Source organism: Salmo salar, chromosome ssa13 (genome assembly GCF_905237065.1).
Source record: "Salmo salar chromosome ssa13, Ssal_v3.1, whole genome shotgun sequence".
NCBI classification, from domain to species: Eukaryota; Metazoa; Chordata; class Actinopteri; order Salmoniformes; family Salmonidae; genus Salmo; species Salmo salar.
The window spans coordinates 28,380,823-28,401,914 of record NC_059454.1 but is presented as its reverse complement, the minus strand read 5'-3'; the positions used below and the strand labels follow the sequence as shown (position 1 = coordinate 28,401,914).

General features: G+C 46.0%; 1 protein-coding gene across 2 annotated transcripts in view; it reads right to left on the bottom strand.

The window, feature by feature from the left end:
• Nucleotides 1–32: 32 nt before the first annotated feature.
• Nucleotides 33–21,092, bottom strand: part of LOC106566803 (nucleolar protein 4-like) — a 190,939-nt gene continuing 169,879 nt past the window's right edge. The window contains exons 6-11 of one of the 2 annotated variants that reach the window (XM_014135218.2): nucleotides 13,096–13,454; nucleotides 11,945–12,121; nucleotides 11,649–11,837; nucleotides 7,322–7,441; nucleotides 6,940–7,051; nucleotides 33–6,108 (exon numbers count right to left, since the gene is read on the bottom strand). In XM_014135218.2, the coding sequence (XP_013990693.2) occupies nucleotides 5,885–6,108; nucleotides 6,940–7,051; nucleotides 7,322–7,441; nucleotides 11,649–11,837; nucleotides 11,945–12,121; nucleotides 13,096–13,454 (1,181 nt within the window). In that variant the 3' untranslated portion in view covers nucleotides 33–5,884. Of the gene's footprint in view, nucleotides 6,109–6,846; nucleotides 7,052–7,321; nucleotides 7,442–11,648; nucleotides 11,838–11,944; nucleotides 12,122–13,095; nucleotides 13,455–21,092 lie in introns of both variants that reach the window. The other variant, XM_014135217.2, reaches the window with a different exon arrangement.

Below are 21,092 nucleotides of genomic sequence, written 5' to 3'. Positions count from 1 at the left end.
ACTATGGTAATGATGTACACCTCAATTCCTCATTGGTTTGGAAATATATTGTATTGTACAATGCACACAATATGAATGTAAACATATAGCCTACAATAAAGCATTCAGCTGTCAGTAGAGTACATCATGTTGTGCAATTTAGTGTATACAACAAAAAATAAACAAATATCCACTAAAGGTAATACCTATACATATATTTTGTAAAAACAACATTCCCTTATTACATCCCTGGCAAAAGACAAAAAGACATTGGTTTCTGTTTAATAGATAGCACACGGTTTATTAGTATATTTAGCTTTGTGATGTACAGCTTGGGAGAAAAAAAAGTCACATTTAAGTTTGGAAACATTTTATCTTAGCAGTGACATCACACTTAAGAAAGCTTCATTTCAAATCCTTGGTTTTTCATTAATCAAAGTGATATGTTAGGGAAAAGACCCACCCATGCTGTTTTGCATTAAACAAACAGAAATATTTTTTTTGTATTATTTTTTCAATCTTTAAATTGCTTCACACACATAATATATATATATTATATATATATATATATTTCTAAAGAATAAAAATATTTAGCCACATGTACTGGAAAAAAAGGTATCCACTGTTTTATATCTATATATCTATATATATATATATATCTATATATCTATATATATATATCTATATATATATATCTATCTATATATATATATATATATATATATATATATATAAAACACAATAAATATAAAAAAGAATAATTATTTTTGATATAATTTATATGGTATCAAAGAGGGAAATGGGCCTTCAGTTAGACGTGTTAAAAAAGTGATGTCCTTTTCCTGAGGTTTTTGTCTGCAGTTGAGTTTTTCCTCACTAAATATACTAATAGTCTAGAAAACCCTTCAAAGGGCATGTCAATGGCTTATAATTCTCTGAGGAACAAATTGGTAAAGTATATTGGTAAAGTGGTCACACCAGAGCTTCAGTTCACTGTGACTCACTGGTTTGTGTGTATCAGGTCAGCTAAGGAGAGGGCATTCCTTAAGCCAAGCACACAGCTCTCCCACAACCAGTTTCTAAATATGTGTCCATGTGATATTAACCTCATTTAGACATGGTCCCATTTCCCATCAATGTACAAGGTATCAGATTAACTTCAAACAGGGTGGAGAGAAATGACCAAATGAAACAAAACAACAAAAAAGAATAGCAGAAATCTGTACATGTAAACATCACACTTCCACTGAGTCCAAAATCAGGAGGAAAATACAGTTTCACATTGGTAGTAGGTACAAATCGAAACTGAGAAAGACAATCAGCTTCTGGTACAGTAGGTAAAGAGGAAAACCTAAAACAGAACCGAGGAATCCAAAGCACCACCAAATTCTAAAATAAAACACACTATGGTGGGAAAAACTATTTGAATTTGACTGTAGCTGTACACTGCCCTGATAGAAAAATAAAAAGTTCAGCCATTTTTTTTCTCCTTTCTTGTTTTTATGTCGAGCTATACATCTGACCAAAGCAGATACTTGTTTTAAAATGTGTGTTCATTTGCGGTACCCTGACCAGCACCACACATATTTTTGCTCCTGTCTGAGTGGAACCATCTCTGTTGGGGGGGTGACATTTGTAAAGTCATTGACGTCCAATGTCAGTCGGCGCTTAAAACAGTATGATCAGGGTTAAGGGGATCACACCTTTCCCACACTCAAAACACTGCCCCTTCACTGAAGTGCTGACACTGCTGCATAGCATTCCCACGGGGAGAGATACATGCAGTAGTCTGAGAGGGGGGAGTTTCATGAAGGCCATGGCTAAGGTTGCAAACTTGGTCTGTGCTTGGTTGGCACGTTCTCTGGCATGTCAAGTCTTTTTGGCCCTAAGCAGGAGAATAATCATGTCTCCAGTCATCAACATGTTTGAAGCTAATCACAAGGTCAACAATACTAATCTTAACCGAGAGCACTCGCTCAAGCATTTGTTAGGTGTGGGTTTTGTGTTGGGCACAGAGGTCAGATCACTAAACGTGAAGCTGGTCAGGTTGGTTGTTAAATGTGTTGACATCCTTGTTTGGAATGTACAGTATAGGCATACAGAGTAACTTCACTTGAGATGTTGGTATTGTACAAAATATTATTTGATAATACCACTGACTTGCACTACAAAATATGTATAAAATAATAATAAAAATAGAAAATGTGTATCGACAGTGGGCCACTATGAGCGCTCCACCGCCGTTAAGGAGCCAGAAGTTTGAGTAAGAATGCTGTGATTATGGCTAAAATACTCCAAGATGCACTGTATACAATAGCTGCACACAGAAAGGAATGGAAATTAAACAGTGAGCAAGTTACATATTTCCAAGATTGTCTTTTGCCTATTTTTACAGTATGTTTTCTTAACGTATGTAGCTGTCTGTGAGAAACTACAGAGCAAACCCCAGAGGTGCAAACGGAGGAGGGAGGAGTATTTAGCGAGAGCTTTACTATATAATCTCTTACCACCTTCTTAGAGATACATTTCATTGTCCCTCGTCTATATAACAAATGCATAACTTTCACAATCTTCTTCTTTTTTCCACTAAACTATATAGCAGACGTTTGTGGCATGTGACAGTACAAAATTCAGCAGCGCTCAACTGGTCATTTCTAAAGAGGTAGGATCCATCCATCGCTCTGTGTTGACCTGGGGTAGTAGGGAAATACAGAGGACGGCAAAACTGTCTCTAGCAACTGCTCTGTAAGATCATAAATTACAGCACTATGTACAGTTTGGCCACAGCACTGTGTGTACTACTTGTCTGGCAATCCTTTGAAACCTCAAACCTGCAGTGGCAAAAAAGGCAGTTTTAAGACTGAAGTGAATAAGGATGAAGAGAATCCCCTTCTAAGTTCATTCTAGCCTACCCCCCCCCCCCCCCAACATATTCATGTACTGTACTGAGAGACTTGTAAGACCCCAGGGCATGAGCAGAGTGAAGGATGGATCCGCAGAAATGAGGGCGATACTAATAAGAAAACACATTTTGAAGCCATCAAAGTCACATTGAGAGAGAACACAGTGAGGGAGGTTTCCTCTTGACTGGTCATTTTGCATATTTCTCTTGTGTTTGTCATTTTTTTACCCACTAAGCAGATTCAATCAAGAGCTTGCTCTGAGATAAAGAGGACTTCTTGGACTTCATTTTCTACTTTCTATCTAGGCATACTATTTCCATAACATATGTAAAAAAAAAAAGAAGGTTTTGTTAATGATTTTGTACTCATTATGGAGATCAGATTTAACATTACACATGTATGCTAGGCGGATAGATCAAGGTGTTGTTCTGTGGTTCAGAGTGTCGCCAGTGAGCCCAGTGCTCCATTCAATCTCTCACAGGGGTCATGACTAGATGGGATGCCGCTAATGTCATTAGTGACTTTTCATAGCAGGTTAGGAGAACTTATGCAGCAGGTTAAGGTTAGGAAAATAGTTAGGGTTAGCTAAAATGCAAAAATTCTCCCTGATGTGACTCGAATATCTATGTTTTGACATCACTTTGACATTAGGGGAATCCCTTCTAGACATGACCTCTCACAGGCCACAGAGCTAGTTCACCTAAATCAATGGCTTTCATTTATACAATAGAGGTGGTCGTATGTGATGCGTTGTACAACTCGCACGTTGGGCTCAGAAAGCCTCTTTTCATTAACACTATGCAGTCAAGGGCCAGGAATGTGATGATTATCAACTGCATTGCGATACTCTTCCTCTTTCCTTTAGTAGGACACACCTCGCCAGTGCAAGATGGAGCCCTGAACAAGCAGGGCCTTCGTCACAGATTTCTGTTGCTTGAGTGTGCAAAAGGGAGCAAATTACAGTGACACAACAATGAGCCCCTTCAGGCTTGCCTCTTGAAGAAACATTTAGCTTTTTTCCCCTCTCATTCTAAAAAGGTACAAATCTCACAGACTTTGGCCACACATTGTACAGTAAGATAGATAGGCCCAGATCACCCTTGTGAGTGGCTGCAAGAGAAGCACATTGATCCTTTGATGACTCCAGAGGTTCAAACTCATGAAGAAAACGACAAAGGAAAAAGTGAATGTAAAAACAACACAGCCTTATGAAAGAACAAAAAGATCAACCAGAGTGCCTAGTAGCAGAGAGAAACAACTGACTGGGATGGCATGTCGTTTTCAAAAATGAAATGTTTGTCTCTTATCCGACTCGAGTAGTTTTTGCTTCTTTTTGTTTGTGTTGTTGTCTTGAGGTGCTCTGGTTGTGCAGGAGGCTGGCGTCCTGACTTGAGGTTATAGGTCTGTGGCAAAAGTCCGGTCCATATAGCAGCAGCGTGGATTAATGGCCATCTCAAAGAGTCAATAGACAAAGAAATACAGAATTCCTCCCAGAACCAAGGTCCAGAACTAAGCTGGACGGAGCTCAGGTAAGGTCAGGGGGGAGAAGGGGATGGGGGGGTAGGTTAGAGAGAGGAATGCAGAACCAGACCCAGAAGAGACGGTATCATCGAGTGATGAATGTTGACAACCAGATCGGGACAAACCAAAACCTGGAATTGATGGGGGAGCAATGAGCCACCAGGGGGGTGGAAAACATGGAGGCCTCTGGAAAAAAATCTCCAGCTACCTTCAGAGAGGTTCAGTCTCCCACAGAACATACTTCCTTGCCCCCAGTCCTTCACTTTACTGATGCTTCTAGAATCAAATATGGACTGAATATATACAGTGCACAAATAACGGGACAAACAATACTTTGTTTGGGATCAAATTTGAACTATAGTTACAATATTTTTTCTTCTTGAAATGGTTAAGACGTTGCTTCCTGCAGGTCTTTGAAAACACTGAACACATCAGGCAGTAACTGGTGAGCGTTGTATGATAATGGCACCCAGTATGAATGAAGTACTAGAACGGTTGGTAGATCTGAGGTATTTCCATGTGGAAAAGATGGCGTCTCCATAATGCATAAGTTAAAGTGTTGCTCCCGGGACATCACGGTCTTTATTACTCAATGGGTAGGTGAGGTCTGAATCAGGGGAAAGTGCTTTAGGACACAGAGAGCTTATTTACAGCGAGCGCGACAAGTTGTCTCTCGTTTTTTATTTTTTTCCCCCCCAGTCTTCTTCCTTAGCCTCTTTTCATTAACAAAGTGGTTCAGTGTCTTATAGTTAGTGCTCTCTTTCAGATCAGTCAACACCCCTTTTCAGTAGCTCGGAACGGTGCCAAACAAACGTAAATATTCTACAGGCTTAAAAAAAACACTGATTCAAATCAAAGGATTTTTCTTTGAACTAATCAGGGAGTCTCGCTTTCATTGCTATTGGGGATGGCGAAGGTTGTTTAGGGGATCTGTGTACTGCAGCACATAGAGCTTCCTGGCACACAAAAAGGATCCACTTATTTTATTCGTACACAAGGGGGCGCTCTTCTCTCATTACAGCACAACCCTTCAGTGTTCTCCAGTGCACCAGCTCCACCACTCTCTCCCCCACACTAGGTAGACTAATTTCCGACTCTCTGTGTCATCCCGCTTCTTTCCACAGAGCTGTGGGAGTGAGAGAGAGCTGTTATGATTGGGAGGGAGAGCGTTCCTTTACAGGTGGTTGAAGAGAGGGAGAAACGCTGTTCCAAAGTGGTCACAGACAGTGCTCTTTCTCTCCACGCACTAATGCCAAAACAATCAAGGGAGTTTGGATTATTAGACTAGAGGAAGGTAGCACTGTTGCATGCCTTCTTTTCCTGGCGATGAGGAGAATGTAAAGGTTGGTGGAGGAGGACGAATCACGGACGGATGGATCTGCTGAGTGCGAGAGTGGTTGGTCGGTTAGTTAGGGTTCGTGTGGGAGAGTTGGAGTGAGAGAGGGAGAAGGAGGGAGTCGGGGGGAGATGGAATTTTCATCTCAGTTCTGCTGCAGGATCAGGGTCTCCAGCTCGTCGGCCGAGCGGAGCAGGAAGGCGGCTGACTCGCGGTAGCCGGCGATGAGCTGACGCACGGCTATGATCTCCGTGGGGCTGAGCTGTGCCGAGGCCCCGCTCCCTCCGCCGCCACCACTCCGCCCGTGGCTGTTGGAGCTGGCTGATGACGAGTTGGACACCAGGGACTTCATGCTGAGGTCAGTAGGGCCTGGGGAAAAACACACTTCAATGAAGACACCTACTGGGGGCATTTTACTACAAATGTAACTCTTAGAAATTGTAAATATGCATTCTTATCCACTTATCAACAGTAGGAAATATATTTTAGATGAGTTCCACCTGTATGTTTGTAAATGTTTGCTACGTCCAAATATGGGCATTATTTAAATATGGAATTGATTTCCCATTCTGGATATGTTTCAATACGTCTCAGTCCATTCTTAACTAGGCCAGTGCTGCTGCTACAGTACAAGCAGCATGCTTCAGGTAAGCTAAGGTATGCTGCTACAGTACAAGCAGCATGCTTCAGGTAAGCTAAGGTATGCTGCTACAGTACAGGCAGCATGCTTCAGGTAAGCTAAGGTATGCTGCTACAGTACAAGCAGCATGCTTCAGGTAAGCTAAGGTATGCTGCTACAGTACAGGCAGCATGCTTCAGGTAAGCTAAGGTATGCTGCTACAGTACAAGCAGCATGCTTCAGGTAAGCTAAGGTATGCTGCTACAGTACAGGCAGCATGCTTCAGGTAAGCTAAGGTATGCTGCTACAGTACAAGCAGCATGCTTCAGGTAAGCTAAGGTATGCTGCTACAGTACAGGCAGCATGCTTCAGGTAAGCTAAGGTATGCTGCTACAGTACAAGCAGCATGCTTCAGGTAAGCTAAGGTATGCTGCTACTCTAAGATGCCATTCGCTGGCCAATCAAAGATGTGAAGCATCCTCTCTCACCGTTGCTCTGAGCAGTGGCGGTTGTCAAGGAGACAGGGTGTTGCATGCTTGCTCCCAGGCCCCCGTAACCACGGTAACTGTAGTTGAGCCCACCGTTGATGTAGAGCTGGTCCTGGGAGTAGGCTGAGGCGGCCAGGGAGTAGGCAGAGTGGGCCAGGGAGGCTGGCTCGCGAGAACTGGGCTTGTCAAGTGCTATGTGCTCCTCCTGGGGGGAGACGAGACGAGAGAGTTCAGTCCCACTTCCAAGTATATAATATACTCAAGGTTAAGAAGAACAGACTTCGCCATTGGCTATTGGAAAACATCCACAGTACATCCACCCACCTGAGAAAATACACACACGCACACACACACACACACACACACACACACACACACACACACACACACACACACACACACACACACACACACACACACACACACACACACACACACACACACACACACACACACACACACACAGAGCACTCACATGTGCCTGGTAGACATCTAGCCGCATCCTCTTGGCAGCCTTGCGTGTCTCGCTCTCGCAGGCGGCTGCCAGGATGTTCTCAGCCATGGCTGAGGTGAGATGAGGTGGGGTGGGTCGTGTCTGGCAGGGGAGAAACAATCAGCACAAATTCATCCCCACGTCAGAGCAGAGTACCCTTTTTAAGGTTGAATAATGCTTGTTATAGCCATTACTGTCTGCAGTTTGCTTAAGAATAGACAGTTATGCTTTGCTTGAATTCTTGCCAGAATAATCAACACTGAATACAGTAGTGTGTACACAGTAGGCACCATAATGTGAACATCCCAACATTGTGTGAAAATAACCCACTGACCACAGGAGGGCAATAAAGAGCCCATTGACCACAGGGGTGGCAGTAAAGAGCCCATTGACCACAGGGGTGGCAGTAAAGAGCCCATTGACCACAGGGGTGGCAGTAAAGAGCCCATTGACCACAGGGGGGCAGTAAAGAACCCATTGACCACAGGGGTGGCAGTAAAGAGCCCATTGACCACAGGGGTGGCAGTAAAGAGCCCATTGACCACAGGGGTGGCAGTAAAGAGCCCATTGACCACAGGGGGGCAGTAAAGAACCCATTGACCACAGGGGTGGCAGTAAAGAACCCATTGACCACAGGGGTGGCAGTAAAGAGCCCATTGACCACAGGGGTGGCAGTAAAGAGCCCATTGACCACAGGGGGGCAGTAAAGAACCCATTGACCACAGGGGGGCAGTAAAGAGCACATTGACCACAGGGGTGGCAGTAAAGAACCCATTGACCACAGGGGTGGCAGTAAAGAACCCATTGACCATAGGGGGGCAGTAAAGAGCACATTGACCACAGGGGTGGCAGTAAAGAACCCATTGACCACAGGGGTGGCAGTAAAGAACCCATTGACCACAGGGGTGGCAGTAAAGAGCCCATTGACCACAGGGGTGGCAGTAAAGAACCCATTGACCACAGGGGTGGCAGTAAAGAACCCATTGACCACAGGGGTGGCAGTAAAGAACCCAGTGACCACAGGGGTGGCAGTAAAGAGCCCATTGACCACAGGGGTGGCAGTAAAGAGCCCATTGACCACAGGGGTGGCAGTAAAGAACCCAGTGACCACAGGGGTGGCAGTAAAGAGCCCATTGACCACAGGGGTGGCAGTAAATAACCCATTGACCACAGGGGTGGCAGTAAAGAACCCATTGACCACAGGGGTGGCAGTAAAGAACCCAGTGACCACAGGGGGGCAGTAAAGAACCCATTGACCACAGGGGTGGCAGTAAAGAGCCCATTGACCACAGGGGTGGCAGTAAAGAACCCATTGACCACAGGGGTGGCAGTAAAGAACCCATTGACCACAGGGGTGGCAGTAAAGAACCCATTGACCACAGGGGTGGCAGTAAAGAACCCATTGACCACAGGGGGGCAGTAAAGAACCCATTGACCACAGGGGGGCAGTAAAGAGCCCATTGACCACAGGGGGCAGTAAAGAGCCCATTGACCACAGGGGGGCAGTAAAGAGCCCATTGACCACAGGGGGGCAGTAAAGAGCCCATTGACCACAGGAGGGCAATAAAGAGCCCATTGACCACAGGGGGGCAGTAAAGAGCCCATTGACCACAGGGGGGCAGTAAAGAGCATTTACAACACTAATAATACAGAACATTTTCAGATGCACCTGCTCATCACAAAAAAGTTATAGATGAAGTTGTACTAGATAGTCTCCTTCCTAACCAGACACATGAGCACTGACTACATTTTCAACAGAATATTTTACCAGGTAAGGAACAAAACAGAAGTATTATATCCTGATCGAAGAACAAATGGAGATACAAACCAGCAAAAAAAAATCAATGATGATGAATCCTATGGGAGTACTGTTGCTAGACAGAGCCCAGACATCGTCTATACATGGGGGATGGAGGGGGAGAGGGCAAATGGCTACCAGACCAGCCACACACAGGACCATGAGGGAGGGAGGGATGAGAGAGAGAGGCTAGATAGGTATGGTACATCTAGACCCGCCACACACAGAATGAGGAATGAGAGAGAGACAGAGATGGAGGGATGAAAGAGTAGGAATGAGAGACAGAGATGGAGGGATGAAAGAGAGTAGGAATGAGAGAGAGATGGAGGGATGAAAGAGAGTAGGAATGAGAGACAGAGATGGAGGGATGAAAGAGAGTAGGAATGAGAGAGAGAGATGGAGGGATGAAAGAGAGTAGGAATGAGAGAGACAGATGGAGGGATGAAAGAGTAAGAATGAGAGAGAGACAGAGATGGAGGGATGAAAGAGTAGGAATGAGAGAGAGACAGAGATGGAGGGATGAAAGACAGTAGGAATGAGAGAGACAGAGATGGAGGGCTGAAAGAGAGTAGGAATGAGAGACAGAGATGGAGGGATGAAAGAGAGTAGGAATGAGAGAGAGACAGATGGAGGGATGAAAGGGAGTAGGAATGAGAGAGACAGAGATGGAGGGATGAAAGAGTAAGAATGAGAGAGAGACAGAGATGGAGGGATGAAAGAGTAGGAATGAGAGAGAGACAGAGATGGAGGGATGAAAGACAGTAGGAATGAGAGAGACAGAGATGGAGGGATGAAAGAGAGTAGGAATGAGAGAGACAGATGGAGGGATGAAAGGGAGTAGGAATGAGAGAGACAGAGATGGAGGGATGAAAGAGAGTAGGAATGAGAGAGAGACAGATGGAGGGATGAAAGGGAGTAGGAATGAGAGAGAGAGATGAAGGGATGAAAGAATAGGAATGAGAGAGAGACAGAGATGGAGGGATGAAAGAGAGTAGGAATGAGAGACAGAGATGGAGGGATGAAAGGGAGTAGGAATGAGAGACAGAGATGGAGGGATGAAAAACAGTAGGAATGAGAGACAGAGATGGAGGGATGAAAGAGAGTAGGAATGAGAGACAGAGATGGAGGGATGAAAGAGAGTAGGAATGAGAGACAGAGATGGAGGGATGAAAGGGAGTAGGAATGAGAGACAGAGATGGAGGGATGAAAGGGAGTAGGAATGAGAGACAGAGATGGAGGGATGAAAAACAGTAGGAATGAGAGACAGAGATGGAGGGATGAAAGAGAGTAGGAATGAGAGACAGAGATGGAGGGATGAAAGGGAGTAGGAATGAGAGACAGAGATGGAGGGATGAAAGGGAGTAGGAATGAGAGACAGAGATGGAGGGATGAAAAACAGTAGGAATGAGAGACAGAGATGGAGGGATGAAAGGGAGTAGGAATGAGAGACAGAGATGGAGGGATGAAAGGGAGTAGGAATGAGAGACAGAGATGGAGGGATGAAAGGGAGTAGGAATGAGAGACAGAGATGGAGGGATGAAAGGGAGTAGGAATGAGAGACAGAGATGGAGGGATGAAAGGGAGTAGGAATGAGAGACAGAGATGGAGGGATGAAAAACAGTAGGAATGAGAGACAGAGATGGAGGGATGAAAGAGAGTAGGAATGAGAGACAGAGATGGAGGGATGAAAGGGAGTAGGAATGAGAGACAGAGATGGAGGGATGAAAAACAGTAGGAATGAGAGACAGAGATGGAGGGATGAAAGAGAGTAGGAATGAGAGACAGAGATGGAGGGATGAAAGAGAGTAGGAATGAGAGACAGAGATGGAGGGATGAAAGGGAGTAGGAATGAGAGACAGAGATGGAGGGATGAAAGGGAGTAGGAATGAGAGACAGAGATGGAGGGATGAAAAACAGTAGGAATGAGAGACAGAGATGGAGGGATGAAAGAGAGTAGGAATGAGAGACAGAGATGGAGGGATGAAAGGGAGTAGGAATGAGAGACAGAGATGGAGGGATGAAAAACAGTAGGAATGAGAGACAGAGATGGAGGGATGAAAGGGAGTAGGAATGAGAGACAGAGATGGAGGGATGAAAGGGAGTAGGAATGAGAGACAGAGATGGAGGGATGAAAGGGAGTAGGAATGAGAGACAGAGATGGAGGGATGAAAGGGAGTAGGAATGAGAGACAGAGATGGAGGGATGAAAGGGAGTAGGAATGAGAGACAGAGATGGAGGGATGAAAGGGAGTAGGAATGAGAGACAGAGATGGAGGGATGAAAGGGAGTAGGAATGAGAGACAGAGATGGAGGGATGAAAGGGAGTAGGAATGAGAGACAGAGATGGAGGGATGAAAGGGAGTAGGAATGAGAGACAGAGATGGAGGGATGAAAGGGAGTAGGAATGAGAGACAGAGATGGAGGGATGAAAGGGAGTAGGAATGAGAGACAGAGATGGAGGGATGAAAGGGAGTAGGAATGAGAGAGGAGGTATGATAGATGTGCTACGTACCTCCATGCCGTTCTTCTTCATTCGGCGGCAGGATTTGAGGTAGGTGCGGATGCGCTTGCGAGCGCGCAGCTCGAACTCTGGGAACTGGCGGCTACACGACTCGATGATGGCCTGGATCTTCTCCTTGGGCTGCTTTGAGATGGGCACCATGCGGTCCAGGTTCTCGTCCACAAACAGACGCACAAACATCTAAAAAGAAGATTACAAAAATCCTGTAGAAAAAAAGGTGTGTGTCTGCTCTGCTGCTTCCAGTGTTCCTGAGGTGAAGGTCATGTAAAGGTCAGAGGAGCTCTTACGTTGAAGGCCTTTAGTCTCTCGGGGTCCATGCCCTCCGTGTCGTTGATCTTGTCACTGTCGTCGTGATCATCATCGTCATCGTCGTCTGCCACCGCCACGCCTCTGGTCACGGTCAGGTCCTCGGCACATGTCTCCATCTTCAATGAGTCGTAGCTTCCTGAGCTGTACTGAGGAGACTGTCACACATACACATCAAAACACACACACAGGTGCACACACACCACACACACAGACACACACACACACAGACACACACACACAGAATAAGCACAGACAAAGAAAGAACAGACACAAAGCCGGGGTAAGGTTTTCACTCAGTCTATATGCTAGGTGACATTGAAAGCACCTGGTACAATCTCAATGGTGAGGAACACTGATGACAGTGAGACACAAAACACTGCTAGATGTTGTTGTGGCTAAACAGTTCTATTTGTCTGATCCTTCCAATGCGGTAAATAAGATGCTTTCAAGGAAAACACCGCATTGTCAGAGCATGATGAAGTGTGTGTCTCATTGAATAGCCAGAGAGCAGGAAAGAAGAACCTTTCATCCCCTCTCTGCTTTCATACTGTCCTCCACTGACTCCTGTACAACAACACTACTTCTCCTGGCACAGCAACTCTCACTGCTCTCATGCACATTGTCTTGCTGGTTTTCTGTCAAGACTGGTGTCTTGGATTACGAACTGAGAACGTTCTCAAAATGGCGTCTATTCATTATCCATCCACAGGAAATGAATAAGTAATTGCAGTTTGGCGAGATCTCAATGGAAACTTTACAGCTTTGTGCAATGCCCTGGCAAAGAACCTCACCTTCTTGTGCAGACCTCACCCTTCATAGTTGGTCATAGCAAGACAGTAGTCATCTATAACAATGGCACACTGAGCTGTTACTCACACTGTCCTGGTGGGCTCATTGCTCAACATTATCACTTTGTGTGTAATGTATCACCATTAGGCCTGGGGTCAAATACTACTTGAAAGCTTTCAAATACTTTTACAGTTTGTTTAAGTCTGCCTGGAGTGCCAGATGGGCGAGGCTTGTAGTTTTGCATCCTATTCTATTGGTTCATTGCACCAGGGAAACTCAATCAATCTCAGCTAACGTATTTCAAATATTTTCAGACACAGGTCTGGGCAGAAGACCCCACCTTGCTGCCATAGTCCCTGATCGAGTCTCTGTCCAGGCGCAGCTCAGCGGCATGGGCGAGAGGCTTGATGGGGTATTTCCTGCGCAGCTCGTCTGGGGGGTCGAGCTGGAAGGGGCCCATCAGGGCAGACCCAGGCAGCCTGGTCTCACTCAGGTTGACTGGAGCCTGTTGGTCCTCGGACGATGAGGACGAGGAGGTGGTGCTGAAGTCCAGCGGGGCCGGGGGCCTGTTGCCGTTTACCACCTTCCTGTAGGGGGTTCCCCCCATGCACATCTCAGACCCCGGGGCAGCCCCACCAGCAGACGGAAGGGTCATGGTGTGCATTCCGTTCCCGCTGCCGCTCTCCGAGGATGAGTCATCTGTGGAAACACAGGGACGGATACCAGTTAGACTGGTAGAATCATCATCAGAACACCACACTGGAACACACAGGGACTGACACCAGTTAGACTGGTAGAATCATCATCAGAACACCACACTGGAAACACACAGGGACTGACACCAGTTAGACTGGTAGAATCATCATCAGAACACCACACTGGAAACACACAGGGACTGACACCAGTTAGACTGGTAGAATCATCATCAGAACACCACACTAGAAACACACAGGGACTGACACCAGTTAGACTGGTAGAATCATCATCAGAACACCACACTGGAAACACACAGGGACTGGCACCAGTTAGACTGGTAGAATCATCATCAGAACACCACACTGGAAACACACAGGGACTGACACCAGTTAGACTGGTAGAATCATCATCAGAACACCACACTGGAAACACACAGGGACTGACACCAGTTAGACTGGTAGAATAATCATCAGAACACCACACTGGAAACACACAGGGACTGACACCAGTTAGACTGGTAGAAAATCATCAGAACACCACACTGGAAACACACAGGGACTGACACCAGTTAGACTGGTAGAATCATCATCAGAACACCACACTGGAAACACACAGGGACTGACACCAGTTAGACTGGTAGAATAATCATCAGAACACCACACTGGAAACACACAGGGACTGACACCAGTTAGACTGGTAGAATAATCATCAGAACACCACACTGGAAACACACAGGGACTGACACCAGTTAGACTGGTAGAAAATCATCAGAACACCACACTGGAAACACACAGGGACTGACACCAGTTAGACTGGTAGAATCATCATCAGAACACCACACTGGAAACACACAGGGACTGACACCAGTTAGACTGGTAGAATCATCATCAGAACACCACACTGGAAACACACAGGGACTGACACCAGTTAGACTGGTAGAAATCATCAGAACACCACACTGGAAACACACAGGGACTGACACCAGTTAGACTGGTAGAATCATCATCAGAACACCACACTGGAAACACACAGGGACTGACACCAGTTAGACTGGTAGACATCATCAGAACACCACACTGGAAACACACAGGGACTGACACCAGTTAGACTGGTAGAATCATCATCAGAACACCACACTGGAAACACACAGGGACTGACACCAGTTAGACTGGTAGAATCATCATCAGAACACCACACTGGAAACACACAGGGACTGACACCAGTTAGACTGGTAGAATCATCATCAGAACACCACACTGGAAACACACAGGGACTGACACCAGTTAGACTGGTAGAATCATCATCAGAACACCACACTGGAAACACACAGGGACTGACACCAGTTAGACTGGTAGAAATCATCAGAACACCACACTGGAAACACACAGGGACTGACACCAGTTAGACTGGTAGAATCATCATCAGAACACCACACTGGAAACACACAGGGACTGACACCAGTTAGACTGGTAGATATCATCAGAACACCACACTGGAAACACACAGGGACTGACACCAGTTAGACTGGTAGAACATCATCAGAACACCACACTGGAAACACACAGGGACTGACACCAGTTAGACTGGTAGAATCATCAGAACACCACACTGGAAACACACAGGGACTGACACCAGTTAGACTGGTAGAATCATCATCAGAACACCACACTGGAAACACACAGGGACTGACACCAGTTAGACTGGTAGAATCATCAGAACACCACACTGGAAACACACAGGGACTGACACCAGTTAGACTGGTAGAATCATCAGAACACCACACTGGAAACACACAGGGACTGACACCAGTTAGACTGGTAGAATCATCATCAGAACACCACACTGGAAACACACAGGGACTGACACCAGTTAGACTGGTAGAATCATCATCAGAACACCACACTGGAAACACACAGGGACTGACACCAGTTAGACTGGTAGAATCATCATCAGAACACCACACTGGAAACACACAGGGACTGACACCAGTTAGACTGGTAGAATCATCATCAGAACACCACACTGGAAACACACAGGGACTGACACCAGTTAGACTGGTAGAATCATCAGAACACCACACTGGAAACACACAGGGACTGACACCAGTTAGACTGGTAGAATCATCATCAGAACACCACACTGGAAACACACAGGGACTGACACCAGTTAGACTGGTAGAATCATCATCAGAACACCACACTGGAAACACACAGGGACTGACACCAGTTAGACTGGTAGAATCATCATCAGAACACCACACTGGAAACACACAGGGACTGACACCAGTTAGACTGGTAGAATCATCATCAGAACACCACACTGGAAACACACAGGGACTGACACCAGTTAGACTGGTAGAATCATCATCAGAACACCACACTGGAAACACACAGGGACTGACACCAGTTAGACTGGTAGAATCATCATCAGAACACCACACTGGAAACACACAGGGACTGACACCAGTTAGACTGGTAGAATATCATCAGAACACCACACTGGAAACACACAGGGACTGACACCAGTTAGACTGGTAGAATCATCATCAGAACACCACACTGGAAACACACAGGGACTGACACCAGTTAGACTGGTAGAAATCATCAGAACACCACACTGGAAACACACAGGGACTGACACCAGTTAGACTGGTAGAATCATCATCAGAACACCACACTGGAAACACACAGGGACTGACACCAGTTAGACTGGTAGAATCATCATCAGAACACCACACTGGAAACACACAGGGACTGACACCAGTTAGACTGGTAGAATCATCATCAGAACACCACACTGGAAACACACAGGGACTGACACCAGTTAGACTGGTAGAATCATCATCAGAACACCACACTGGAAACACACAGGGACTGACACCAGTTAGACTGGTAGAATCATCATCAGAACACCACACTGGAAACACACAGGGACTGACACCAGTTAGACTGGTAGAATCATCATCAGAACACCACACTGGAAACACACAGGGACTGACACCAGTTAGACTGGTAGAATCATCATCAGAACACCACACTGGAAACACACAGGGACTGACACCAGTTAGACTGGTAGAATCATCATCAGAACACCACACTGGAAACACACAGGGACTGACACCAGTTAGACTGGTAGAATCATCATCAGAACACCACACTGGAAACACACAGGGACTGACACCAGTTAGACTGGTAGAATCATCATCAGAACACCACACTGGAAACACACAGGGACTGACACCAGTTAGACTGGTAGAATCATCATCAGAACACCACACTGGAAACACACAGGGACTGACACCAGTTAGACTGGTAGAATCATCATCAGAACACCACACTGGAAACACACAGGGACTGACACCAGTTAGACTGGTAGACATCATCAGAACACCACACTGGAAACACACAGGGACTGACACCAGTTAGACTGGTAGAATCATCATCAGAACACCACACTGGAAACACACAGGGACTGACACCAGTTAGACTGGTAGAAATCATCAGAACACCACACTGGAAACACACAGGGACTGACACCAGTTAGACTGGTAGAATCATCATCAGAACACCACACTGGAAACACACAGGGACTGACACCAGTTAGACTGGTAGATATCATCAGAACACCACACTGGAAACACACAGGGACTGACACCAGTTAGACTGGTAGAATCATCATCAGAACACCACACTGGAAACACACAGGGACTGACACCAGTTAGACTGGTAGACATCATCAGAACACCACACTGGAAACACACAGGGACTGACACCAGTTAGACTGGTAGAACATCATCAGAACACCACACTGGAAACACACAGGGACTGACACCAGTTAGACTGGTAGAATCATCATCAGAACACCACACTGGAAACACACAGGGACTGACACCAGTTAGACTGGTAGAATATCATCAGAACACCACACTGGAAACACACAGGGACTGACACCAGTTAGACTGGTAGAAATCATCAGAACACCACACTGGAAACACACAGGGACTGACACCAGTTAGACTGGTAGAATCATCATCAGAACACCACACTGGAAACACACAGGGACTGACACCAGTTAGACTGGTAGAATCATCATCAGAACACCACACTGGAAACACACAGGGACTGACACCAGTTAGACTGGTAGAATCATCATCAGAACACCACACTGGAAACACACAGGGACTGACACCAGTTAGACTGGTAGAACATCATCAGAACACCACACTGGAAACACACAGGGACTGACACCAGTTAGACTGGTAGAACATCATCAGAACACCACACTGGAAACACACAGGGACTGACACCAGTTAGACTGGTAGAATCATCATCAGAACACCACACTGGAAACACACAGGGACTGACACCAGTTAGACTGGTAGATCATCATCAGAACACCACACTGGAAACACACAGGGACTGACACCAGTTAGACTGGTAGAATCATCATCAGAACACCACACTGGAAACACACAGGGACTGACACCAGTTAGACTGGTAGAATCATCATCAGAACACCACACTGGAAACACACAGGGACTGGCACCAGTTAGACTGGTAGAATCATCATCAGAACACCACACTGGAAACACACAGGGACTGACACCAGTTAGACTGGTAGAATCATCATCAGAACACCACACTGGAAACACACAGGGACTGACACCAGTTAGACTGGTAGAATCATCATCAGAACACCACACTGGAAACACACAGGGACTGACACCAGTTAGACTGGTAGAATCATCTCAGAACACCACACTGGAAACACACAGGGACTGACACCAGTTAGACTGGTAGAATCATCATCAGAACACCACACTGGAAACACACAGGGACTGACACCAGTTAGACTGGTAGAATCATCATCAGAACACCACACTGGAAACACACAGGGACTGACACCAGTTAGACTGGTAGAATCATCATCAGAACACCACACTGGAAACACACAGGGACTGACACCAGTTAGACTGGTAGAATCATCATCAGAACACCACACTGGAAACACACAGGGACTGACACCAGTTAGACTGGTAGAATCATCATCAGAACACCACACTGGAAACACACAGGGACTGACACCAGTTAGACTGGTAGAATCATCATCAGAACACCACACTGGAAACACACAGGGACTGACACCAGTTAGACTGGTAGAATCATCATCAGAACACCACACTGGAAACACACAGGGACTGACACCAGTTAGACTGGTAGAATCATCATCAGAACACCACACTGGAAACACACAGGGACTGACACCAGTTAGACTGGTAGAATCATCATCAGAACACCACACTGGAAACACACAGGGACTGACACCAGTTAGACTGGTAGAATCATCATCAGAACACCACACTGGAAACACACAGGGACTGACACCAGTTAGACTGGTAGAATCATCATCAGAACACCACACTGGAAACACACAGGGACTGACACCAGTTAGACTGGTAGAATCATCATCAGAACACCACACTGGAAACACACAGGGACTGACACCAGTTAGACTGGTAGAATCATCATCAGAACACCACACTGGAAACACACAGGGACTGACACCAGTTAGACTGGTAGAATCATCATCAGAACACCACACTGGAAACACACAGGGACTGACACCAGTTAGACTGGTAGAATCATCATCAGAACACCACACTGGAAACACACAGGGACTGACACCAGTTAGACTGGTAGAATCATCATCAGAACACCACACTGGAAACACACAGGGACTGACACCAGTTAGACTGGTAGAATCATCATCAGAACACCACACTGGAAACACACAGGGACTGACACCAGTTAGACTGGTAGAATCATCATCAGAACACCACACTGGAAACACACAGGGACTGACACCAGTTAGACTGGTAGAATCATCATCAGAACACCACACTGGAAACACACAGGGACTGACACCAGTTAGACTGGTAGAATCATCATCAGAACACCACACTGGAAACACACAGGGACTGACACCAGTTAGACTGGTAGAACATCATCAGAACACCACACTGGAAACACACAGGGACTGACACCAGTTAGACTGGTAGAATCATCATCAGAACACCACACTGGAAACACACAGGGACTGACACCAGTTAGACTGGTAGAATCATCATCAGAACACCACACTGGAAACACACAGGGACTGACACCAGTTAGACTGGTAGAATCATCATCAGAACACCACACTGGAAACACACAGGGACTGACACCAGTTAGACTGGTAGAATCATCATCAGAACACCACACTGGAAACACACAGGGACTGACACCAGTTAGACTGGTAGAAATCATCAGAACACCACACTGGAAACACACAGGGACTGACACCAGTTAGACTGGTAGAATCATCAGAACACCACACTGGAAACACACAGGGACTGACACCAGTTAGACTGGTAGAATCATCATCAGAACACCACACTGGAAACACACAGGGACTGACACCAGTTAGACTGGTAGAATCATCAGAACACCACACTGGAAACACACAGGGACTGACACCAGTTAGACTGGTAGAATCATCATCAGAACACCACACTGGAAACACACAGGGACTGACACCAGTTAGACTGGTAGAATCATCATCAGAACACCACACTGGAAACACACAGGGACTGACACCAGTTAGACTGGTAGAATCATCATCAGAACACCACACTGGAAACACACAGGGACTGACACCAGTTAGACTGGTAGAATCATCATCAGAACACCACACTGGAAACACACAGGGACTGACACCAGTTAGACTGGTAGAATCATCATCAGAACACCACACTGGAAACACACAGGGACTGACACCAGTTAGACTGGTAGAATCATCATCAGAACACCACACTGGAAACACACAGGGACTGACACCAGTTAGACTGGTAGAATCATCATCAGAACACCACACTGGAAACACACAGGGACTGACACCAGTTAGACTGGTAGAATCATCATCAGAACACCACACTGGAAACACACAGGGACTGACACCAGTTAGACTGGTAGAATCATCATCAGAACACCACACTGGAAACACACAGGGACTGACACCAGTTAGACTGGTAGAATCATCATCAGAACACCACACTGGAAACACACAGGGACTGACACCAGTTAGACTGGTAGAATCATCATCAGAACACCACACTGGAAACACACAGGGACTGACACCAGTTAGACTGGTAGAATCATCATCAGAACACCACACTGGAAACACACAGGGACTGACACCAGTTAGACTGGTAGAATCATCATCAGAACACCACACTGGAAACACACAGGGACTGACACCAGTTAGACTGGTAGAATCATCATCAGAACACCACACTGGAAACACACAGGGACTGACACCAGTTAGACTGGTAGAATCATCATCAGAACACCACACTGGAAACACACAGGGACTGACACCAGTTAGACTGGTAGAATCATCATCAGAACACCACACTGGAAACACACAGGGACTGACACCAGTTAGACTGGTAGAATCATCATCAGAACACCACACTGGAAACACACAGGGACTGACACCAGTTAGACTGGTAGAATCATCATCAGAACACCACACTGGAAACACACAGGGACTGACACCAGTTAGACTGGTAGAATCATCATCAGAACACCACACTGGAAACAC